This window comes from Pimephales promelas, chromosome 1 (assembly GCF_988280905.1).
Source record: "Pimephales promelas chromosome 1, fPimPro1.hap1.1, whole genome shotgun sequence".
NCBI classification, from domain to species: Eukaryota; Metazoa; Chordata; class Actinopteri; order Cypriniformes; family Leuciscidae; genus Pimephales; species Pimephales promelas.
In genome coordinates, this window is record NC_142769.1 from 41300123 (window position 1) to 41323597 (window position 23475).

General features: G+C 38.4%; 2 protein-coding genes across 2 annotated transcripts in view; both read left to right on the forward strand.

The window, feature by feature from the left end:
* The window catches only part of adamts17 (ADAM metallopeptidase with thrombospondin type 1 motif, 17), a 98442-nt gene that overhangs the window by 13982 nt on the left and 60985 nt on the right, over positions 1 to 23475 (forward strand). The window contains exons 4-7 of the mRNA XM_039673474.2: positions 3166 to 3344; positions 9066 to 9149; positions 10398 to 10552; positions 18150 to 18193. Of these exons, the coding sequence (XP_039529408.2) occupies positions 3166 to 3344; positions 9066 to 9149; positions 10398 to 10552; positions 18150 to 18193 (462 nt within the window). The remainder of the gene's footprint in view (positions 1 to 3165; positions 3345 to 9065; positions 9150 to 10397; positions 10553 to 18149; positions 18194 to 23475) is intronic.
* LOC148998483 (uncharacterized) lies at positions 19365 to 22292 on the forward strand. Its single transcript, XM_089131850.1, has 2 exons — positions 19365 to 19382; positions 21528 to 22292. Exons 1-2 carry the CDS (start codon positions 19365 to 19367, stop codon positions 22290 to 22292), a joined length of 783 nt encoding a protein of 260 aa, XP_088987976.1.

Genomic DNA, 23475 nt, shown 5'->3' on the forward strand with positions numbered 1-23475 from the left:
GCTCCTCTAGCTGAATCTGGTTCTTCTCTGGGTTTTTTCCTTTGGCTGCTCTCTGGGAGCAATGCATGACAAAAGCACTATTCAAATAAAAAGTGACATGATATGGTTATTATGTAGTGCACAAATAGTCATTTAGACTGTTTATGGTGCTGCTTTGACATTTTTGGGCACTTGACAGCACCGGTCTCCATTCACTTTTATTGTATGGAATGAAAATCTCTGCTCAACCATTCCTTTTGTCTTCCACATGAAGATCAAACACATCAGGGTCTATAAATAATGACTGAACTTGTGTTTGTGTGCACTGTTCTTGTAAGACATCAGAACAGCAGAAGCCACCTGAGTCATCCGTATAAGTCTTATTATTACACCTCAGATGACAGTTTTGTGATAGCTTCCTGTTCATTTAATAATGGTTTGTTCTTACTCATTACTTGTTTTATGGTTGTATCTGTCTGCAGGAATTATTGATGGTTTCAGCACATTTCTAGTAACTGTGTGATTTTTCGGTGTCATTTGTGTGGAAGCCCAAGGCACTATTAGTTTCCATTCTCTTTAGTCAGTTCTGCCTGAAAACAGCTGAGAATGGAAAAAAAGCTTGTGCAGCAAAAAGAGCGTCACATTAGCACCATATGTTGTGTTAGTCATTTATAAATGCGCGCACATTCACACAACTACCCATTTTCTAAACACCTGTAAACATACAGCAGAGACCCCCATCAGAGGGACCCCCATCAGAGCCCCAATGAATTATGGGGGTCGGGGGTGGGTGTGGGTGAGAACTCAACTGAACAAACACATTTTTACAAGTTTTCAAATTGCCTTTTTGTTTCACTACTGGTGTGCATCGGTGTTGTTTTAGAATTATTGATATACTAATATTGGCTTTCATTTTTATATTTTCAGTATTCATTTTAAGTTGGATTTGTACTTTTTGAATATGATTTTTTTTCATATTTATATTTAGCTTTAATTTATTAAGTTTTAATTGAAGTCATTTAATTTTTAATGTTGTAAAATTATATTTATTTCAGCTTTATTTCAATTAATAAAAAATGTTCTTTAATAGTTTGAACAAAAACAACACTGGTGTAATGCCTTCAATTAATGTATTAGCCTAGACTATAGAAAGACGAGGTGCACTCGTATTACTGTGATCGGGAGAAAGTGCAACACACAATATGACAGAATAAGTCCCGCCTTCTAAATAAGAGCCCATCACTGATTGTTAAAGTCATCGCATCACTGCAGCTGCCATTAGAAGCTCCGGTTCCTGTCGAAACGGTTAGTATTCAGAGACGTGCGTTTAGGACTGCGCATGCACATTAGCTTGGTCCAGCATGAAGATGTTTTTATGAAGGGATTTCAAATATGAAATTTAATCTTAAGCTTGGCGAACAGTTTTGGAGAATTTGATGTTTCCCCATTCAAAGAGCCGCACTTGCATGCCCGAGAGACGTTTCAAAGATGGCCGCCGAGTGAAATGACTTTTCTTAAAAGGACTTTGGTATTAGTCAAAGCTAATACTTTTAAACTTTATTTTTTTTACTTAACGATAAAACAGCTAGACAAAGCGACAGTTTGAACCAACATTTTGGGAGCTTTAAAGACAAATCGGTGGGTTTGTGCAACCCAGCAAATAAACCAAAACGGGTCTCCAGATGGTGGAAAAATAATACTTTAGAAAACTGGAATTTATGTTTTCATTTGTGTTCTGGTAAACACTTTGCTTTTTCCCCCAAGATAATGGATCATCACATGTTTACAGGTGTCTTCAGTAAATAAACACTTACACGCTCATGTTTATTTGGGAAATGCAACTGCAACCAGACTATGAAAAGTTCACACCAAGAAGGAACACTATCTGTTCCTATACCATTTGTGTGTGATTGTTGGTTGTGGTGAAAGTGAATTATGAATGGATTTTACCTGCTGACAGGCTTGTGACAGGATCAGTTGTCAGCCATTTATCTTACAAATCCTCATGGCCTCATGTTACGTATAGTTCTCGGCCAATGCCATTATTAAATTTGCATATAAAAGTTACAAAAACAATAATTTTTTTAAACATGTACCTTTCAATCAGTCACAATAAAACCGGTTTGGTTTTATTTCTGTCTCTTTCGGTCTGGTCTTATTTCTGGTGGACATTGGCTCTCTCAAAGTTTTGGTTTTGGTTACAGTAAAGCTGTGGCCTTTGTTGAGATCAGGTCTAATTGTGCACACACAACATACAGTATGTGGTGTAATTTTGAGGATGAACTGTGCTTGTCCCCTGCTTAGAGCAGGTTCAGTCAAACATTGTGCTTTATGGCCGTAATGTTTGAAGAGTTTCTTTCTGTTTGTTGTTGATTTGTTTATGAGCTCCAGGAACTGTAATTCTGTGTTTGTCCTATGTATCAATCTCAATGTCTTTGTATACATATGTATGTCTTTCAGAGTAACAAAAAACACATTTCCTGAAATAATTGCAGGTTTGATGCAAAAACATGAAACATACCCTGCACAAGTACATGTAATCTGGATTTTATGCACGCTTGAAATGTGTTAATGAAGCATTCATGTTTGCATAAAGTATTCAACCATTCACAAGAATGGTCCATACATTTCTTTTTTTAATAGAAATGCTTTAAAAATACTTTTGATAATGATCAAAGCTGACTGTAAAGACATTTATAATGTTACATTTTTCTATTTCAAATAAATGCTGTTCTTTTGAACTTTCTATTAAATAAAAACATCCTGAAATTTTTTTTCCACAAAATGGTCATCCACAAAAATATTAAGCAGTACAACTGTTTTCAATGTTGATAATTATAATAAGAAATGTTTCCTTAGTAGCAAGTCCACATATTAAAATGATTTAAAAAAGATCATGTGACACTGAAGACAGGAGCAATGATGCTGATAATTCAGCATTGCTGTCACAGGAATAAATTACATTTAAAAAATATTTAAAATAGAAAAAAATATTTTAAATTGCGATAATATTTCATAATGGTACTGTTTTTATTGTATTTTTGATCAAATAAATGCAGCGTTGGTGAGCATAAAAGACTTTCTAAAACATCCATAAATCGTTCCGACCCCAAACATTTGAATGGGAGTGTACAGTAGTATTTCTCTGGCCTAACAGTTCCATTTTTGTACGTGTGTGTGTGTTAGACAAGAAGAAGAAGAAGGAGAAAAGGGCAAAAGGAGCAGAGGAGGTGCGTGGCAGGAGGAACGCCATTAGGCTGAGTAGAGAGTACACTGTGGAGACGGTCGTGGTGGCTGACGCAAATATGGTGCAGTACCACGGTGCTGAGGCTGCCCAACGTTTCCTGCTCACTGTCATGAACATGGTGAGTCACATATTCACATAACATATAGGCTGACATAGTATGTAATAGTAGTCAGAAAAATATTTTTTTTAAATTGAAGTTTAATGAACCTTTAGACAAAAAAACAAAACAAAACTTATTAGTCTATATACAAATAGTAAATCCTTCATTAATTTTCACTGTAATTAACACAATTATTATTGCTTAATTGGCTCATAGAAAAATAGTTCCCTCTTTAGATTAGGGAAAATGGAAAACTTTCATTAATTGTGTGCTTTAAAGTTTAAACCAACCTTTATTACACATTAATCACATTCATTTTCAGTGTTCTTTAAATTGTTTACAAATACATAATTATTTAAATACAAATACACACACACACACAGTTTGCTTATGTTGTGGCAAATGTTGTTTTATATTGTTCAAACTAAATTCAATACTAATGGAATTAATGTCTAATAAAGGTTGGTTTAAAGCACTTAATTAATGACATTTTCTTATTAGCCGTGACCTAATCTAAAGTGCAAACTATTTACTATTTACAACTAATTAAGTTAAAGGGGTATAATGCAGGAATCACGTTTTTTTTTCCAAACAGCGACCCCTAGAGTCGCTGTGGAGTACTTGAATTTAACGTTACTGCACTCACGCAGAGCGTGACATGGCGTGTTACATAGTATACAATAGTACATTGTGTTTAATTTCTCATTTAATGAGATCTAATATATGTTGTTAGTGATGAGAATTTTCACGTGATTAAATACATAGATCCGACAATTATCCCCATGAACTCTAATGGTCCAGAGGTAGAACTTTTGCCAAGTGTGTCTAGGGTTGGGATTCGTGAGAAATTTTCCGGTTCCGGTTCCGATTCCGGTTCCGCCAAACGATTCCGGTTCCGGTTCCGGTTCCCATTCAATTAAAAATATTAGTAAGAGAAAAATCCACAATCCTTTTTGTGTTTATTTCTTATAGTACTTGACAAATTAGTTTAACAGACTGGTAATGTAAACAAACTCAAAATATTATTAAGCAATCTTTGCAAAAAAAAAATTGTGTATATATATATATATATATATATATATATATATGAAGAGTTCAGATGCAAAAACCTCTAAATGCCATTTGAAATTTTCTTCTTTAATGATGATTTTTATCAAACTTGTATATTTAAGTTAAGTAATTTCACTTAAATAACAATTAATAGGTAATTATCATTGCCATTTAAGTGAAATCACTGAAATTAAATATACAAGCTTGATAAAAATTATCATTCTAGAAGAAAATTTCAAATGGCACTTAGAGGCTTTTGCATCTGAACTCTTCATATATATATATATATATATAAAGGAAATAAAATAATTCTGCATTCTCTATAATAATTTAGACCTCTCCTTTATTGTATCTCCAACAGTGAAGAATACCCTCTCAGAAGGAGTAGAATATGCTTTAACACACATATGTGTGTAGAACAGATTATTTTTTAAAACGGTTTGAATGATTGATTCATTAAGACTTTACTTATTTCATTACTGGATAAATCGGCGCTCTAGCAGTTAATAAACAGAACTGCATGCGTCTTGCGGAAGAACATTGTTGCCGGAGCTACTTCTCTCTGTTAATGTCCATGACGAGTCACGCAGGCATTGGGCTACTCCGCAGCAGCTGCGATCCGCCGGCCAGTCTAAACAAGAAGTCCGAGTATTAACGCTTATTACAGGCTTTACGTAGTGATTCAAGATAAGACAAAAACACGGTTTGAAAAAAAACAACATTATGATGCACTCGCTCATTGTATATATTTTGTAAATTCTGAACACAAAAAATATACGGACTGCATCTGTTTTGACCACTACCGTCAATGTTTACTCAAACTATAATCTCACTAATTCTGTAACGGAAATCATTTGAATATGTGAAACAAATAAATATTGAGACTGTGATTGTAAAGCAGTTTCATATCGACAACTGCTCTCTCTCTCTCAGCGCAAACAGATTTGAATGTAGGCTAGAGAGTGACTCGGCGGTCGGCGCGCGCAGCGTGCGTGTGTCTGTGTGTGACAAATGCAGCGTGTGTGAGAGCAAATCGCAACTTCAGTGGTGAAGTTTTTGTCATTTAGGAATAAGACGGCGTCTTCTACTCCCAGCACTTCGCCCACATGATGATATCGCATCGGCATCAGAACCGTTTTCGGAACCGAAACTTAGGAATTTTGCACGGTTCCGGTATTTTTTCAAAAACACAACCGGTTCTGGAAAAGAACCGGTTCTCGGTTCCCAACCCTAAGTGTGTCAGAGGTTCTGGGTTCTAATCCCTACTAGTTGCAGTCAATGTAACGTTATCATGGTACGAGCATGGAGTAGTAGTTTATATGAGTTTCCAGCATGTTGTGATGCTTTCTCCGGTGTGTTGAAAGTCTCAGTGTGGCCGGTACCATGAGTGCTCGCTCTTGTCTTCGAGCACGCGCAAGAGCACTAGCGCTCTTGTAAAAATTGGTTGCAATCTGAAACATCACTGATAGAGGCTGCTAAAAAAATACATATTGCACATTTAACAAATCAAAAAAAACCCTCTTTTTTTCATAAGAGCTAATTAAATAATACTATTTTTAATTTTTGTTAATAATAAACCTGGTTTAGATAGTTTACACTACATATTTTGCATGATTTGCATGTAACAGAGACTTTGTACACTAGACTAGAGTAATGGATAGTGGTTGGGAGAGATTGTGTGAGTAACATTTGCTCTGCTCACCGCAGCTGTGCTATGTGTGACATTCATGAGTCGGCAGCTCTCGGACACACACATTCACGCACACACACTTCTCTTTTATCACATGGGCTCTGTTACAAAAATGAGAGCGCTGTAAACAGGGTAATTTAGCGTGAGAGCGCAATTCCAAAAAAGCTCCAATGGGAGTGGAAAGCTTGTGATCTATTGATGAAGCGCAAATTAACACCGACACAGCCGGATCATTTCCAAATGACCAACACAATCTACCAGTTAGTAGACGTTCATTTTTGTTGGGTCTCTCTTATGTTTACGTGTTTTGCCACCATCTGTTGCCTTTCGGATATTTGTTACTCATGTTGTCCTACCGGCTCCCCCGTGGTCAGTTGTCTCTCTACTTCCACCATAGACATACGAGCTGTCCACTGCGCTCCGTCCCTCGGCATCGCCTCTGTCCTCTGTCACACCAGCATTGCACCAGTCCTCGGGTACTCCAGCTCCGCCTCCGACGCTCGTCTCAATGGCATCGCCTGGTTTTATAGCACCATGTTGCAGTGTGAAAAGAACAGCGACCCGACTACTTTAAAAATCATGCAGTCTGAACTCGGCATTAGTAAATCACCTTGCATGATTCATTTAAATACTCTCCTCCCATTTTGCGTCTCAAAGGGAATCTACTACAAATGCATATATGCAATAAGGTCAGCCACAAAAATAACTTTTCATGTCTTTTCAGTGCAAAATTTTCTTGATTTGTGTATTTCAGTTCATCCCAGAGTGAATGACCTCACTCTCATTCAGAACAGGTTCGTAAACACAGCGTGCGCTGCGAGCGTCTGGAAACGAGTCTGTGTAATTAAGTACAAACAAACTAAATACTGATCTGTAAAACAGTCCACAAAACAACACCTCACTGCATCTGCTGTGGTAAAGCAAAGCTCATCAATTCAAGAACGACCGTCTCTACTGTATCTGTAATGACAAAGATGAGTCATATGAAGATTAATGTAAAAATGAATGAATTGCCCAGCTGTGTGGGATTTTGTAAGAAAGTACACCTCCTTTTGTCCTCCCTGCGGACCTTATAAATCCATTCTTCACAGACGAGTTCGACAACACTGTGGAAAATCGTGCTGTTATTCTGATATTCCCCTCCAGATGCTGGTTACTCATCAATATCTGAATCCTCCCTTCAGTGGAGCTCTATACTTCTTCATTAACTTTACCCCGCATGGAATTGTCGTTGATTTTTTTTTTTCTGTACAATAGTGCTTTTTTTTTATTTTATTGTGAATCACACAGCTTACTCTGTGAAGGTGATGAAAGCTCAACTCCTATTTCTTTCTGGATTATTTTATCTTCCTTTATTTCGAGATGTTGTAAATCAGAAGTTATTGTGTAGCAAATTGACTGAGATTGAATTGGCAAATGGCGATGCTTTTACTCACTATTTACACAATATTTTGCATCATCTGCGCAAGGTGTCTAGATTTTGGAACTGTTTTTGGCCAACGGTATTTAACCAATAAAACATCATGTACAATTGAGACAACGGCTTACTCTATTCACTTCATTGAAATCAGTGTCAGTTCTGGCAGGCCAGGTAGTCAAGATGCTGCTTACGCTATCGGCCGACTACACGGTCTCATCAGCGATCGCTCAGCTGAGCTGCATCAGCGCATCTGCTGTTCATCTCTCCTCGCTGCTAATGACTACACTCAAAACAGGGTTCCCTATTTAAGCAGATTCACTTCGCTCCTAACTGCTCGCTGTCTGCAACCCAGCTCTTCCTTGTCGTGTATAACATGGCATTTGCTTTTCTGTCATCGTTGCTGCTCTGTTCATATAGACCATTTCACAAGATGTAAACAACACCGGTCCAGAAGCACTTCCTGTTTCAGTTTTTTAACACTACATAAAAGCTGGGATAAAATACAACCAACAGAACTTTTAAAACTGAATCAAAAAGTTAAACAAACATCTTTAAGATGAATTCTTTACATGTGAAATAAAGAAAACAGTTACAAACTGAAACAGGAAGTGCTTCTGGACCAGTGTTGTTTACATCTTGTGAAATGGTCTATAGGAGAATAGTTCTGCTCTCCCAGTACTAAACTGTGAGCGTTGCTGCTGTCCTCTGACTCTGCTATTTCATGGTGCTCATGAAAGGTCAGAGGACTCCCTAAACAGAGCCATACCGCCAAATTTTAATTATCAACTTGAATTGCAATTTATTCAATACAATTTCCTAATCATTTAATGTCATGTGTGTTCTTGACTTAATGGACCTGACAGCAATGGTATTAAATGTCCGTTAAATGCCAAGCAGGCATGTTATAACCTGATGTTGGTATCAAAATAGCCCAATATCAGATAACTTATCGGCCTAGCTGTTATATGGGGCTATTTTGAGACCAACGTTAGCTTATAACGTGCCTGCTTGGCATTTAACAGACATTTTATTTTTTACTACTAAATAGTAGATTCTTCATGTTTTGGCTGTATACATATTTTAACTGAATTTTAAGTAAGTATTCCATCAAAGCTTTGTCTTTGGTCATTGTTAAACCCAAACTGGTCAACTGCAAAACAATAGCATAACATTCAAAACTGAAATGTGGCGAGCAGGATGAGGTCGAGACCCGTGAGAAAGCGGTACGAGACCAGTGGCGTGATGACTCGTATCTCTCACGGTGGAGCGGAAGGATAAAAGGAGGAGCGACGATCGTGAAGATCAAGAGAAACAAAATAAAATAAATACAAAAATAAAAGTATAAGCCAGCAGCCCCTCGTGGACAACTGCTGGCCACACAAAACAGAAACAAAACATCACGTAAAATCAAGGCATGTTCCTCTTCACGATCGTTCTTCCTCCTTTTATGCTTCTGCTTACAGGTGTCTAACTCGTCCTGCTCGCCACGTAAACTTTGTAATATTTATTTTTATATGTGATATTGCATATTTGATCATTAGGTCAATTCTCTTGTTCTTGTCTTGTTCTCTTTGTATAGGTTTATAACATGTTTCAACACCAGAGTTTGGGTGTGTGGCTCAACATCCGGGTCACCAAGCTAGTTCTTCTGCACACCCGTCCAGTAAGTGTGACCCACACTATGTACACACACTAGATTAACAGCCAGATCTATGTATGTAGTTACTCAATCATTTGTTCTCTCCTTTGCTGTTTTATTCCTATTTTCAGGACCTGCGATGTTATCTTGCTCGCTCTCTCTCTCTCTCTGTGTGTGTGTTTTAACTACTGGTTTTCCCCTCGATTTTATTGCTGGATTGCATTCTCTCTAAAGGCTCCGCAGTGTCTGCGAGAAGGTTTTTTAAGTACTCACATCTAAATTGTAAAATTACGTATGTCAGGATGGCACTCAATAGCCATTAGTGTGTGTGTAATGTTGCTTCAGGGCAAACCTTTTGTACTCACAATCTCTGATATCAGTAAGATAGTCAGGGAAATGATAGAGATGCTTGAAGCAAACTGACTTCAAGTCCAGCCGAATAACACCAGCAATTTTCAGAAGTATTTTGATGGCGTTGTGTGGTCGATGAATCAATAAAGACCATGTTTATGTCAGAGGAAGTTCATAAAGAAATTAATGATCCATGGAGACTGTTATCTTTGATGCTAAACAATATGTGCTGGTGTACTTACAAGTTGACAGACTTTTATTAGATACACATTTAAAATTGGACTAAAAATATTGCTGATCATGCATGCAGAGACACACATTAAAAGTTTGGAATTGGTAATGTTTTTGAAAGAAGTCTCTTATGCTCACCAAGCCTACTGTACGTTTTTTTTTTAGCTAAAATAGAGTAAAAACAGTAATATGGTGAAATATTATTACAATTTAAAACCGTTTTCACACTGCATCATAATTCCAGTCTTCATTGCCACATGATCCTTCAGAAATCATTCTAATATGCTGATTTGGTGCTCAATGTTGAAAATAGTTGTGTTGCTTTATATTTTTGTAGAAACATTTACACATTTTTTTCAGGATTCTTTGATGAATAGAAAGTTCAAAAGAACAGCATATATTTGAATATGATTTTGTAACAATGTAAAAGTTTTTAATTTTGGTCAATTTAATGTGTCCTTGTTAACAAATGAAAACAATGCTGTGTGGGATAGAAATCATTACGTATACTGTTTTAAAGGAAAAAAACAAATCCTGCAGTTCACCATCATGTAAGGTGAATGGACATTTCATGTTTAAATGACCACTGAAGGTTATTCCTTACAAAATAAAGTGGCAAACATTTAATTTAAACCTTTGCTTTATCATAGTCTTATAATTAAATTCTAATATTGTCCAATGTGCTCTCAGGAAAAGCTGAAGGTAGGCCATCATGGCGAAAAAGCCTTGGAGAGCTTCTGTCACTGGCAGCATGAGGAATACGGCGCACGATACTTGGGTAGCAATCATGTTCCTGGGAGCAGAGATGACCCTCCTCCTGTGGACGTGGCTGTGCTGGTCACCAGGTAATGATTAATCATGCTTAAACAATCATAGAATTATGATTTATTCATTTCATTTATTTTATAATTCATTTATTTAAAAAAAGATAGCACGAGCAAAACACTGTTAGTAGATATGAAGAGTTCAGATGCAAAAGCCTCTAAATGCCATTTGAAATTTTCTTCTTTAATGATGATTTTTATCAAACTTGTATATTTAAGTTCAGTAATTTCACTTAAATGGCAATGATAATTACCTATTAATTGTTATTTAAGTGAAATTACTGAACTTAAATATACAAGTTTGATAAAAATCATCATTAAAGATGAAAATTTCAAATGGCATTTAGAGGCTTTTGCATCTGAACTCTTCATATAGTACTGGATCATGTTCATAGTTAATGTAATGAACCCCACACCTGTGTGAACTTGAGTAGAGCTTCATACATCCACAAAAATTACCAATACACCAGTTGATTAAAAGACCAAAAACAATGAAGAAAGTTAAAATATCCTGCAGCTTTTGAGATGCTTGCAAAGTAATGCAATTGCATTCATATATTTTAAGTCTTATTTCTGAATCCAAATACTTTTTGGGCCTATCACATCTGCACAGATATTATTCTTCATTTCGCTTTTCTTTCTCCATCGCCGCCCATCTTTTCTTTTTTTTTCCTTTTTTTTTTTTTTTTTTTTTACATCTTTCACTTTCCGTTTTGTCACTCACATCCTTTGAAGTCCTGTATCTTTCAGCTCTTGGTTGTTTAAGACAGATTTAACCTTTTTTCATCCCTTTTATTGAGATCCAACACAATTTGAACCTGCCAGTATCTGAGCTGTGATAGACCCTAATAATCCTTCTGTCAGCGAAGCAAGTTTGCTCCCAATCTTCATCTTTTCAGTACAACAGATTACTAGCGGCGGCCAAAACACTGCATTCCCGGCGTGGGGTTAGGCTTTAGCGTATGTTATTTTCAGATTCAAAAAAAGTAAAGAAAAAGAAAATCCTTTTGTTAAATCATGTGATCCTGTCAGATAATATCTGTCATCCTGGACCCGAGAAGCTCGCAGGGAGAGCGAGCTCACACAGAGAGTGCCTTTGTTCCCCCTGCGCCGGGTTAAATATGATCTCCGCTGGCGTACAAAAGGAACTCTCTGTAAGGATGCGAGGTACAGGAGCAACATCTGTCTCGTCTTGCGTGCCAAGATGGCTCGGGGCAGCGAGAATGCATCAAAGCAAATTAAGGCTTGACAAGGTGCACCTCGGTGTCCCCTCTCACAGCTTTGTAGGAGTTGACAGTGGCTCATCCCTCGCTCGGCACTTGCTGACTGAAGAAAGATTATCTTCTTAATGTATTTACGGCCACATAGATGCAATTCTCACTGCACTTCTAAGAGATTCATTTCATTTCATTTATTTCTAAAGCACAAATAAACACGACAGAAGTTGACCACTGTGCTGTACAAATGAAGAAGTCTAAAACAAAACAAACACAATACAGTAATAACAGAAAATAAAACTCTATTTTAGGGTTTAGAGAAACCAAAGTTATGAATGAAATGCAATAGTAAAAAGATAAGACTGTATCTTAGATTTAAATTCATGTACAGATGTTGCAGACCTCACAGATAAGGGAAGACTGTTCCATTTCCTAGGACCGGCCACTGAAAACGCACGATCACCTCGCAACTTCAATCTTGATCTTAGATATGACCAGAGGATCGCAAGCATCTTGTTGACTTTTTCACATTTAAAATATCCGACAGATAGGATGGTGCCAGACCAGTCAAAGCCTTAAAAACTAGCAACAATTTTTTTTTTATTCAACTCTATAACACACTGGCAACCAATTTAGAGACAATAAGTTCTCGTTTATGAACCCCAGTTAAAAACCTGGTTCAAATATACAGTGAATTACAATAGTCTAAACGAGATAAAACAAAAGCATGTGTGACCGTTTTAAGATCGTGAACAGATAGAAAAGTTTTAACTTTGGACAGAAGTTTAAGATGGAAAAAACAAGACTTGAGAGATGGATCAAAAAGAACTCCCAGATTTTTCACAGTGGGTTTGATATAAGAGTTTAAAATAATCGTAATCAGTATTCGGGTTTGCTTTTCCCATAGAGGGGCCAAAAACAATTGCTTCAGTCTCACTCTTATTTAAGTGCAAGAAATTCAAGGACATCCAAGATGGTACATCAATTAAACAGGCAAGCAAAGTTTCTAGGCCTTGCTTGTCATTATGTTTCAAAGGGAAATAGATTTGGGTGTCATCTGCATAAAAATGAAAAGACACTACATGCTTCCTAAAAATGAAGCCCAGTGGTAGCATGTATAGCGAAAATAAAATGGGAGCCAGATTAGACCCTTGAAGAACACCACAGGTAACTCGTGCTACAGATGATGCAGCGTGACCAATACCCACTGAAAATGTTCTATTACTACAGCAAGATCGGAACCATCTAAGGGCAGTTCCTTGAATGCCCACACACTTTTCAAGACACGATAAGAGAATGTCATGATCAACTTTATCAAATGCCACACTCAAATCTAATAGCACCAAAATTGCTGAGTTCCCAGAGATTAAACTCATTATTTTTATTTATTTATTTATTTATTTATTTGACCTTTATTTATCCAGGTAAACCACTTTGAGAACCACTTTTCATAGGCTACAGGAATAAATAAGAACATACTGTACAGCTGTACATAGTCAAACACCTAACACATGGAACAAGCAACTAAATTCAAAAAAGATAGTCAACAAAGGGGAAAAAGAAAAGGAATAGTGCTTAAAAATGTGTGTATAAATATGGTTCATGATTGTCAGCAGGAACAATATTCAACTATGTTACTTACGAGGTTTTGCTGAAAGGTGGAGTTTGGAATCAGAGATGTGAGTTTCAGGGTATTTTGTAGTATGTTCCAGTCATTACGTCCAAAGGTAGTAGAAGTGGGGGGGTACTAAATTTAATCAAATTACTTGATCTTGTGTGAAAGGTGTTATGAGCTGCATGAAGTAGGGATGACAAATAGAGAGGTGCCTTGCCCAAAATTGCCTTGTATGTGAAGAAAAAACAATGATGGAGCCGCCGGGTATAAAGGGATTCAGAATACAATCAGCCCTTCACTAAGACCCTCATAAAATCCTAATTTACCAATCTGTGCTCATTTTGTGCATTTTTAAGAACTATTTCAGGTAAAGGGATGCTATCTCAGTACAGCTACCATGTACTCTACTGTATCCTCCTCAACAATGCATCATCTAATATTATTACAGGTTAAAGTGAGCAACTGCTGTCCTAATGAATACGGAACAGAATTTACACCTGAATTAAATGCAGTTGTCACTCTCGTAACTTGAGTGTGTATCAGGATTGTGCATCAAATGTTGAATGTTCACCAAAGTCTTGTTTTACGGTTTTATGATAGATAGATAGATAGATAGATAGATAGATAGATAGATAGATAGATAGATAGATAGATAGATAGATAGATAGATAGATAGATAGATAGATAGATAGATAGATAGATCAAAATAGCCACTCTGCTGTTATATTTGAAGTAGGGCTCTCAACTGCACGTTATAAGCGACTCAAACTCGCAGTCTTTTCAGATGGAGCAGCATTTATTGATCACAGAGCTGTGCTTCACTGACAAGCTGTGCTTAAAAAATAATCGTAGTCTATTGCACTGACTTTCTGAGTTGAAAGGAAAGCTGCATTACTGTTATGCAGGATGAGTTTAGAATTGGTCTCGCCTGGACAGTTTTGCAGCAGTTGTGACACAGTCCCCCATGCATGTCAGCACTAATGGAAATCAGTATGCCTAACTGTATCCATTCCTAGCCATCCTTGGCTAAACGGGATTCGTCTTCAGCACCCAGCTGTGTGTCGCATTCACTTGAGCTGTGAAGGAACAGGAAGGGAAACCAGAAGCCCACATCAAAAACGCTTTGGAATTAGAGGGACATCAGACAGCCAAAGAGACATGTTGCAGAGCACGTATGGTGCAAATGTTTGATGATCGTAGACTCAAAACAAGAGACATCCATCTTAGCTGTCTGATGTTTAGTAAAAAACAACTTCTTTGTTAATTCTCATGTCCTATTTGATTTTTTTTTTCTGTCTAACCATCTCAAAGGTCCTTTGATGTTTTAGTTTGTCATTTGTTGCCCACTTGTGGTACCACTAGTGTTGGGAAACTACTCTGAAACTAGCATCCAAAACTACAACCTCGTAATTTAAAGAACACTATAGACAAGGTGTTCTTTAGAAAATTTACACTCATTTCAACTTGCTGCCTTAAAATCGAGTTGTATTCATTGTATATTCAACTTGGTTGAATTTAAATTGTGTTAAACTGACTGACTTAGGAAAAGTTTTTTTTTCAAGAGACACAAATTTGTAGTTTCATCATCATTTGGTGCTATGTGAATAATAATAAGCCTAAAAGATGGGAAACCATTGCATAAATACCAGATGTTTCTTGATCCATATGTGAAATTGACTATTAAAGATATGTAATATTATATTAGACATTGTTATTTTAATTATATAGCTTGAATACCAGATCATTTATTTCTAGACAGCAGTATTTATTTTATGATTTTTCTAGTTTTCTGGTTCTCCTCACCGGGTATTCATTGTTTTAAGCTCAAAAATGATTTTGGTAGAGTCAAATTACAGGCTTGGAGGCTGCTGGAGTTCAGCCCTGACCATGCCAATTACAAGAGGAAGCACAGCAGACATCTTTAGCTTTTTGTTGTTCGAAAATTTGAAGGCATTGAACATGGTCGTGCTAGACTCAGGAATGCTTTTCAATCCTAAATGTCGGCTGCTTATTGAGAGATTCAAAGGTACCTTCTTCTTGAAGTGACTTTGACCCTGATGGGTTGTGTAATTGTACTTTAGCAAGCTTGTTTAGTTTGTTTGTTAGTGTTTGGTGCAACTCGTATTCTGCTGAGAAAGCAAAAAACAACAAAAAAAAACTTCTGCTTGGATATTCTTGGATGTCAGATGGGTTTCCTTTGGTGGCAGGGAGGAGCTGTGCTGTCTGCATGTAATGTGGGGACAAATCTGTTTGAAATCAGGCCAGTCAGGAAGTGGGGGGGTGGGGGGAAATGCTGCTTTTTGTAAGTGAGACTGGACGATATCCAGACATAAAGTCTTGTTTGGTGTTTGCATTAGTCTCTTTCTTTTTTTGTTCTGCGTCTCGCTCTCTCTCTCTCTCTGCCTTCTTCTGTCTGTCTGCACTTCTCTAGACACCCTGAGCCCTAAAGTATGTATAGTGCAACTTCACATTGATTCGTTCCCAGATGCTGACTTGAAGCTGTCAGGACCTTGCTCAGTCATCAGATGGGTACGTGGGAAAATGGCCCCTTCTAAAGCATCTGTTTGCTATTTCACACCCAGCCCTGGCTATTAGACATTCACTGTTTGTTCCATAGGACCACAGAGCTCTGACATAATTCTCAGCACACTCACATTAGCCCCACTGTAGTGACAAAAAACTATTAGCACTGATCTGTAGTCAATCAATCAATCAATCAAGTCTGGATGGAACTATCCATTTCGGGTTTCAAAACTATAAAATTATGGGTTTCCACGATTTATGGAGAATTTTCATAAAAATAATTTTTATTCTGTACAAACTGTATATCTCCTAATTCTATTCCTAAACATAATCCTCACAGAAATCATTCTATACTCAAATGGCATCCACAGTTACCAGATCTCTATAAAAAAAGAGCACCTTTCGAAATGTGATGGAATGGGAGATTCACATCATGGATGTGCAGCTGGCAAATCTGCAGCAACTGCGTGATGTGGTACTTTGTTGAATCTATGCCAAAATGTGGTGAATATGTTATAATTTTATTTTATTTTTTAGGATAATATTTTAGGTTCTACATTTTTAAATGCATTTTTTGGAGTGAAATGTTTTTATTTTATTTGTACAATTTTTTTGGGAACATATGTTTTGGTACCACAAAAATATTTTTAAAGTGGTCATATAATGGTTCATGCACTTTTTCAAGCTGATTGTACTGAAATGTGTGTTGGCAGTGCCTGTACACAACCATCCTGTAATCATAAAAATACATCTATTTTTTGTTTTAATCTTATATGTTTTCCCCTGCCTCAAATCAATCAAATTAAAGTAAATTACAAACTTTTCATTTAGACCCTAAAGAATCAACTTAACTTGTATGAAAATTGTATGAATATTGTGTGATTCACCTTAGTGGGTTTGATTGTCTGTTTTGAGTGCTAGTTAGTGGTTTTATGCATCAGAAGTCACAGCAATGCTCTACTGCCATCTCTGTCTGAAGTTTTGGTGCCATGTTGAGTTCATGCTACTCTTGTCTGCTGGCTCTTGATCATTGTGGCTGGTTCAATCCTCATGAAACCTAAATATTATTACCTAACCTATTATTATTATTATTAATTAGGAAAGCCACATAAGGGGACAGGAGCACACGTTTACAGCAACAGTGCTGTGGTTTTCCCACATGGCAATATTTAACCATCAGAGGTCAGGTTCAGACAAAAGGCATCCAAACAAACACAAAACATTTTCAGATAAACATATACTTCTCAAGATATTCTATTTCAGCTTTTCATTCCCTGTTTTTTTGCTTTGCCTTTTTTCCCTTTAATGTTTGCTTTTTTCTTTGTCTTGAAACTGGTTAGTTTATTTCTCTCATACATAATTAATATGCTAGAAAATGAAAGTGCACAAAGATGCATTTTATTGCTTTCAAAGCTCAGGAGGCAATGAACATCTCAGTTATGTTTTATTTGTGTCAATCTAGCCTCAGATGTCAGTTGTCTTGTGAGAAACAATAGACACAAATTAGTCAATAATTGACATACTGAAGGAACACAGAGTTATAAATTAATGTAAATAGAATACAGCTCAATTCGTTGTTGGAAAAATTAAAGGAGAAATGTTTGAGTTCATATTAGGAGCTCTGACGTTTGGTATCTGAGTATAGTTTGGACAGCGCTTTTCCACAGTCGGGCCGAACGGTTCTAAGAGCGGTAAGGACCGGTTCCAGTTATGTTTTCACTTGAGCCTGGTTCGGCACAACACGATTAGAAACTATTCTTGATCTGGAGTTCTCAGCATGGTTGGGATGGTTGGCACTGTTGCCTTGCTATCAGTTTCTCTGTAGCTATCTAAGTGGGCTATTTGAGTGATGTAAACACAAATTAATAAAAAAAATAAAAATAAAAAATATCGGATTAACTTTCATAACGCGATTGCTATTGACATCTCATACCATCAGTAAACTGATGCACATTTGTATATGACGTTCCAAAGAGCTCCGTTATCAGCTCAATAGTGGAAAATGAAACCAAAACAGTACCGGCTGGCACGGAATGGAACGGTTAAGCAAAGAGAACGGTTTGGCCCGACAGTGGAAATCTGGCCATTGTTGAGATCTTGGACTCATGTGAGATTAACTGCAGGAAATATGATGAGACAACAGTCTACATGTGCTCTGTTTAATCTCAATGCTGTGAAAATGTAATATATGACTGAAACATTATTTGTGATTTTTCATTCCTATTAGCTAACATTTGTGTCTCTGGTCTTGTTTTCTCTCTAGAACAGATTTTTGTGTCCACAAAGATGAGCCTTGTGACACAGTTGGTGAGTATGTCTGGCTGAATTGCTCTTTTTTTGTTGAATGCTTCTCATAGTTTCTTTGTGGAATGTAAAGTCCCTAATCTCTTGCTGTCTGTAAAAAGCCAAAATTAAGGCAGATTGTCTGTTGGTCTTACTACTTTGAGTAATGATGTGGATGGAGCAAGATTTGTTTTTGAAAACTGAAATGTTACATCAGTCATTCATGTTAGTGCTCAGCTTACATATGCACTGTTATTGATACAATTATTGAAAAAAGTTCCCGCATGCATACTGCAAAAAATTAGAAATGTACACATTGGTTTGTTGATGGACATACATAATGTACATCAAACCGATTAGCGTATCCCTGAGAAATGTCCTGCTCAATCATCTTTTCGATGGAGTTTCTGGTTGAATAGCTAGTTCTTCCGATGTATCATCTTTGGACTCGCGCTCGAATTCATGTGGTAAAATCAACGTCAATCGCAGAGGCCTGAGGAAGCCCCCGGAGCTGAAATTCAATTATGGTAATGGTCGTTTTGTTTTCTGACATGCGCTGTAAGCAGAGGACCAATCACAACAGACTGGGCCGACTGGCCAATCAGAGCAGAGTAGCTCACGGAACTTTAGATAGACTGAATGAGAGTTATTGAAAAATGTTGTGCTGTGTAATGTTTATCGTGAGAAAATTAAAGTGTTTTTTGACCTTTGATGGATGTAAACCTTTTGTAGGAGACCTCCAAAACTAAATTAGGAACCTTTAACATAGCATGGAAAAACTTGAAAATATATTTTAGGTAAACGCAAAATTTCTGTTTTGGGGGGTGAAATATGACCCAAACATATACACAAACCTCATAATGTATTCAAAAATAAAATAGATTTTTTATTAAATCCACAAAATTGTATTGTAAAACCTAAATTTAGCTAGAAGCCATAGGAGGACACGTAGGAGGACACATACCTTAGCAATCACCCAGAACAAAGTAGAAACATGTCAGAAATTGAAAAAAATAAAATGCAGTTTATGTGTTAAAGTTATTCAGGTCACCCTCATACAACTAATTTCTTCTTTATAAATCTGTATTTTTTGATATGGACTGTTAAGCATTCTGACATAATCCAGTCTGTATTCAGTCATTGATGGAGAAACAAAAAAACAAGATATAAGTGTTTGCTAAATTATATAAACCTGATGTTGGGTCTTGAGAACGTCAGTCCATAACTTTTTAATCCAAAGTTTTCATCATTGTAACAATTTCTCCTAAACTCAGAACAGATCTTGGAACCTCAGCCGATCAGTGAGTCCTGGCCACCTGCCGTTTTCACAATTCTCTGTGTGGGGCATTTGCATATAGTTGTGTCACTTCCCCTCCCCTGACCTCTTGGATTTCAGCCATTCAACAGCAGAGCCAGGTGACTCATATTCACCCAGCAAACCCTTCTCTAGCCTGGGGAATGCATGCTGAACTGTGATCTGCTCTTGAGGTGTGTTCCAAATCTACAACATTGTGAACTTTGTGGCTTTCTTCTTTTTAGAGAGGTAGCTATTTAGTTAGACAGTATCCTATTAGAAATTAAAACTCAAAAAGTTTGGGTTTGGTAAGATTTGTAATTTGAAATTGGCCTAATTCTCTTATGCTCACCAAGCCTACATTTTTTTTTTATTTTTTTTTTTTAAATACAGTAAAAACAGTATAATTGTAAGATTGTCATGATCCCAAACAGCCAATTACATGTGGTGGAACAATGAAAATATGATTCACTTTCCAAGAGAGAAGCAGCGCGATTCACTTCTTTCTTCTGCAGAATATTACGAGATTTAAATATATTACGAAGTTATGTAAATTTACACACCGAAAGTTAAATAGCTATCTATGAAAGAAGACAACTAAAAGAAAAAATCTTGCTATATCAGTGCAAGTAAAAGCTAGTAAGTATACTGTAGTTTATGTATATGTATAGAGAGAATTGAACATTTAAGCTCACATTTAGTCACTTTTATAGCTTTATCTATTGATTCTGTCACAATCTTCCTCTGCACCAGTCTGTCTTTGTCTTCACTACACTTCCCAGAATCCTTCTTGTCTCTACACCTTAACTCACTCCCTCAATCACCCACCTGTTCTTCGTCATCACCATCCTTGTCACCTGTCCTCACCTCGTTATTGTTAGTTTTACCTGTACCAGCTAGGGGTGGCACGGTTCACGAAACCGACGGTTCGGTTTGCATCACGGTTTTAGTGTCACGGTTTTCGGTTCTGTACGGTTCTTGTTATTTTTTTTCTTTTAATCTTTAACACTCCAGAAATGTACTTCAGCATGTGATATATAGCTTAATTATCCACACTTTAGGATACAGTATAAAAAAAATTATATTCATGCAATCATGCACAAACTGAATTTGACTTTAAGCACATTTTGGGACTATCTCAGAGGAAAGCTGGGTGAGATTTTGATACAGCAAGAGAGAAGACATTGACATGCTTTTCATTTATTTTGAAAAAAAAAAAGGAGAATGTGTATCACTATCTCTACAAGAACTTGAGCATTTTTATCACACAAATCTTATTTACACAAAGAAATTAACTTGCATTTATCAACTGACAACTTTTGTAGCTCTTACAAAAATTCTATCTTTTAAAAGAAAAAAAGAGGAACTACACTGTCTTTTATGAATAAGTTAATATACATGAATACCTCATTGCCTATAATTAGGCTATAGCAATAGCAAAGGCCATAAACATAAAGTGAAACAAGTTCAACCTCAACACAAAAAACAGTATAAACAATGCTTCTATTCCCAAAAAGTGAGGGTACCTTTTTTCACTTGAAATTAAAGTGCAGGATTTCGAAACATATGACTGGAGCTCTTATCTAAACATAAAGTGCCACTGTAGCGTTATATTAAAATATCATAACATGAAATCCAAAATGTTCCCACACACCAGACTTATACCATAGACTTATAGGACGCTCGCGCTTCCTCCAACTCCCTCATCTCTCCCACTTGCCATTTCTCCGCGTGCCGTGACCTGCAGCGCTCCATACTCCACTTTTACTGGATTGTTTACTAACTTGAACCGGCATACAGAGCGATCGGTAATGACATCAAATACCGCGAAAGTGAGTGACGGAGCCGTCGTTCCCGCTCTAGTTTGATGTTATTCACCGGTCGCTCTGTGCAGCGCCGGTCCAAGTTGAACAAGCTTATGTCGTGCGAAAAGAAAACAAACGTGACATACGGGCACGAGGCTACATTGCGCATGCGTCGAACCGTGAGACGCACACACGCTCCGAACCGAGACAAGCGAACCGAACGGTTCGGGTGTTTTTTCATGTACCGTGCCACCCCTAGTACCAGCCCATTCTCAACATCCTGCCAGAACCCTTGTATTCAGCCAAGCCTCACATCAGTCCTTCAGAGACTTCACCGCTGGTCACGTCCAGCACAGAGCCTTCACCAACGGTCCCGTCCAGCACAGAGCCTTCACCAACGGTCCCGTCCAGCACAGAGCCTTCACCAACGGTCCCGTCCAGCACAGAGCCTTCACCAACGGTCCCGTCCAGCACATTGCCTTCACCGCTGGTCCTGTCCAGCACAGAGCCTTCACCGCTGGTCCCGTCCAGCACAGTGCCTTCACCACTGGTCCTGTCCAGCACAGAGCCTTCGCTGCTGGTCCCATCCAGCACAGAGCCTTCACCAACGGTCCTGTCCACTACAGTGCCTTCAGTGCCAGTCCCGTCCACTACAGTGCCTTCAGTGCCGGTCCCGTCCAGCACAGAGCCTTCACCGCCGGACCTGTCCAGCACAGAGCCTTCACCACTGGTCCCGTCCAGCACAGAGCCTTCACCGCCTGTCCCGTCCAGCACCGAGCCTTCACCGCTGGTCCCGTCCAGCACCGAGCCTTCACTGCCGGTCCCGTCCAGCACAGAGCCTTCACCGGTGGTCCCATCCAGCACAGAGCCTTCACCGCCTGTCCCGTCCAGCACAGAGCCTTCACCGCCTGTCCCGTCCAGCACTGAGCCTTCACCGCTGGTCCCATCCAGCACCGAGCCTTCACCGCCGGTCCCGTCCAGCACCGAGCCTTCACTGCCGGTCCCGTCCAGCACAGAGCCTTAACCGCCTGTCCAGTCCAGCACCGAGCCTTCTCCGCCGGTCCTGTCCAGCACAGAAGGCAGGTCCCGTCCAGCAAAGAGCCTTACTGCTGAGTCTGCGCTCTCCGTCAGCCCTGCCAAGCCTGCGTTCCCCATCAGCCCTGCCAAGTCTGCGCTCCACGTCAGCCATGCCGAGCCCGAGACTGTTCACGTCTCGTCTGCAATGACTGTTCCTGAGACTGTCTCAGTCCCTGCCCCAGAGCCGGTCCCTGAGCCTGTTCCAAAGCTTGTCCCTGTCCCAGAGCCTGTCCCTGAGGCTTTTTATATGTCTGTGGTTTCCCCCAAGTATTCTTTGGGGGGTGCATAGCCGTGGCCACCCAAGGGTCCCCAGTGACCAGTAAAATCCTCTCCACCGTGGCCACCAGAAGGATCTTTACCGCCGTGGCCTCCCGAAGGGGCGTCTCCACCATGGCCACCGGAAGGGGCATCTCCGCCATGGCCACCCAAAGGGGCTTCTGCATGCATGCAATGCTTCCTGAATTTGACCAAAAGAAGGTATATTAGACAACACGGTCCTACTTTAGGTGTCTTTAACTACTATGTAATGACACTACAAATAAATCAGTTTATGCAATGCATTTATTGTGTACACTACAGTACATACATGTTTTTATGGTGTACTTATATTTAAAAAATACCTGCATAGCCTATAACATGCTGGTGTATAGTGGAGACAGCTTCACTGTTTACTGCACTTAGTTATTGTTCTAGTTATTTACTAATAGCAGCTAATGAATTGGAAGTCAGAAAAAGTAAGGTGGATACAACAGCTTTTGGATTGGGAGATTAATGCCGACTATCTAGGCAGCCACTAGGTTGTGGAACAAAGCCTTGGAGTGAAAGTCACTGTGACATTACGATCTCACACCTGACACGTAGTGGTGTTGTCAGAGGTTTTGTTAAACAGGTGAAAATTGGTCTATTCTGACTGTTTCCAAACACACTTGGTAGAGTCATGCTTTTCTTTAGTGTCTGCATACCATGAGACCGTCAACACATCCAGAACGGAATGCAAGCATAGAAGCTACCTCAAGACCGTTTGTTCAGTTCCAGACAAATGGAGCGTGCCGTAATTGTTCGGGCATGATGGACATAATTTAGGCATAGTGGTGCTATTATACAGCAACTGGGAATGGTATCCCTAGAAT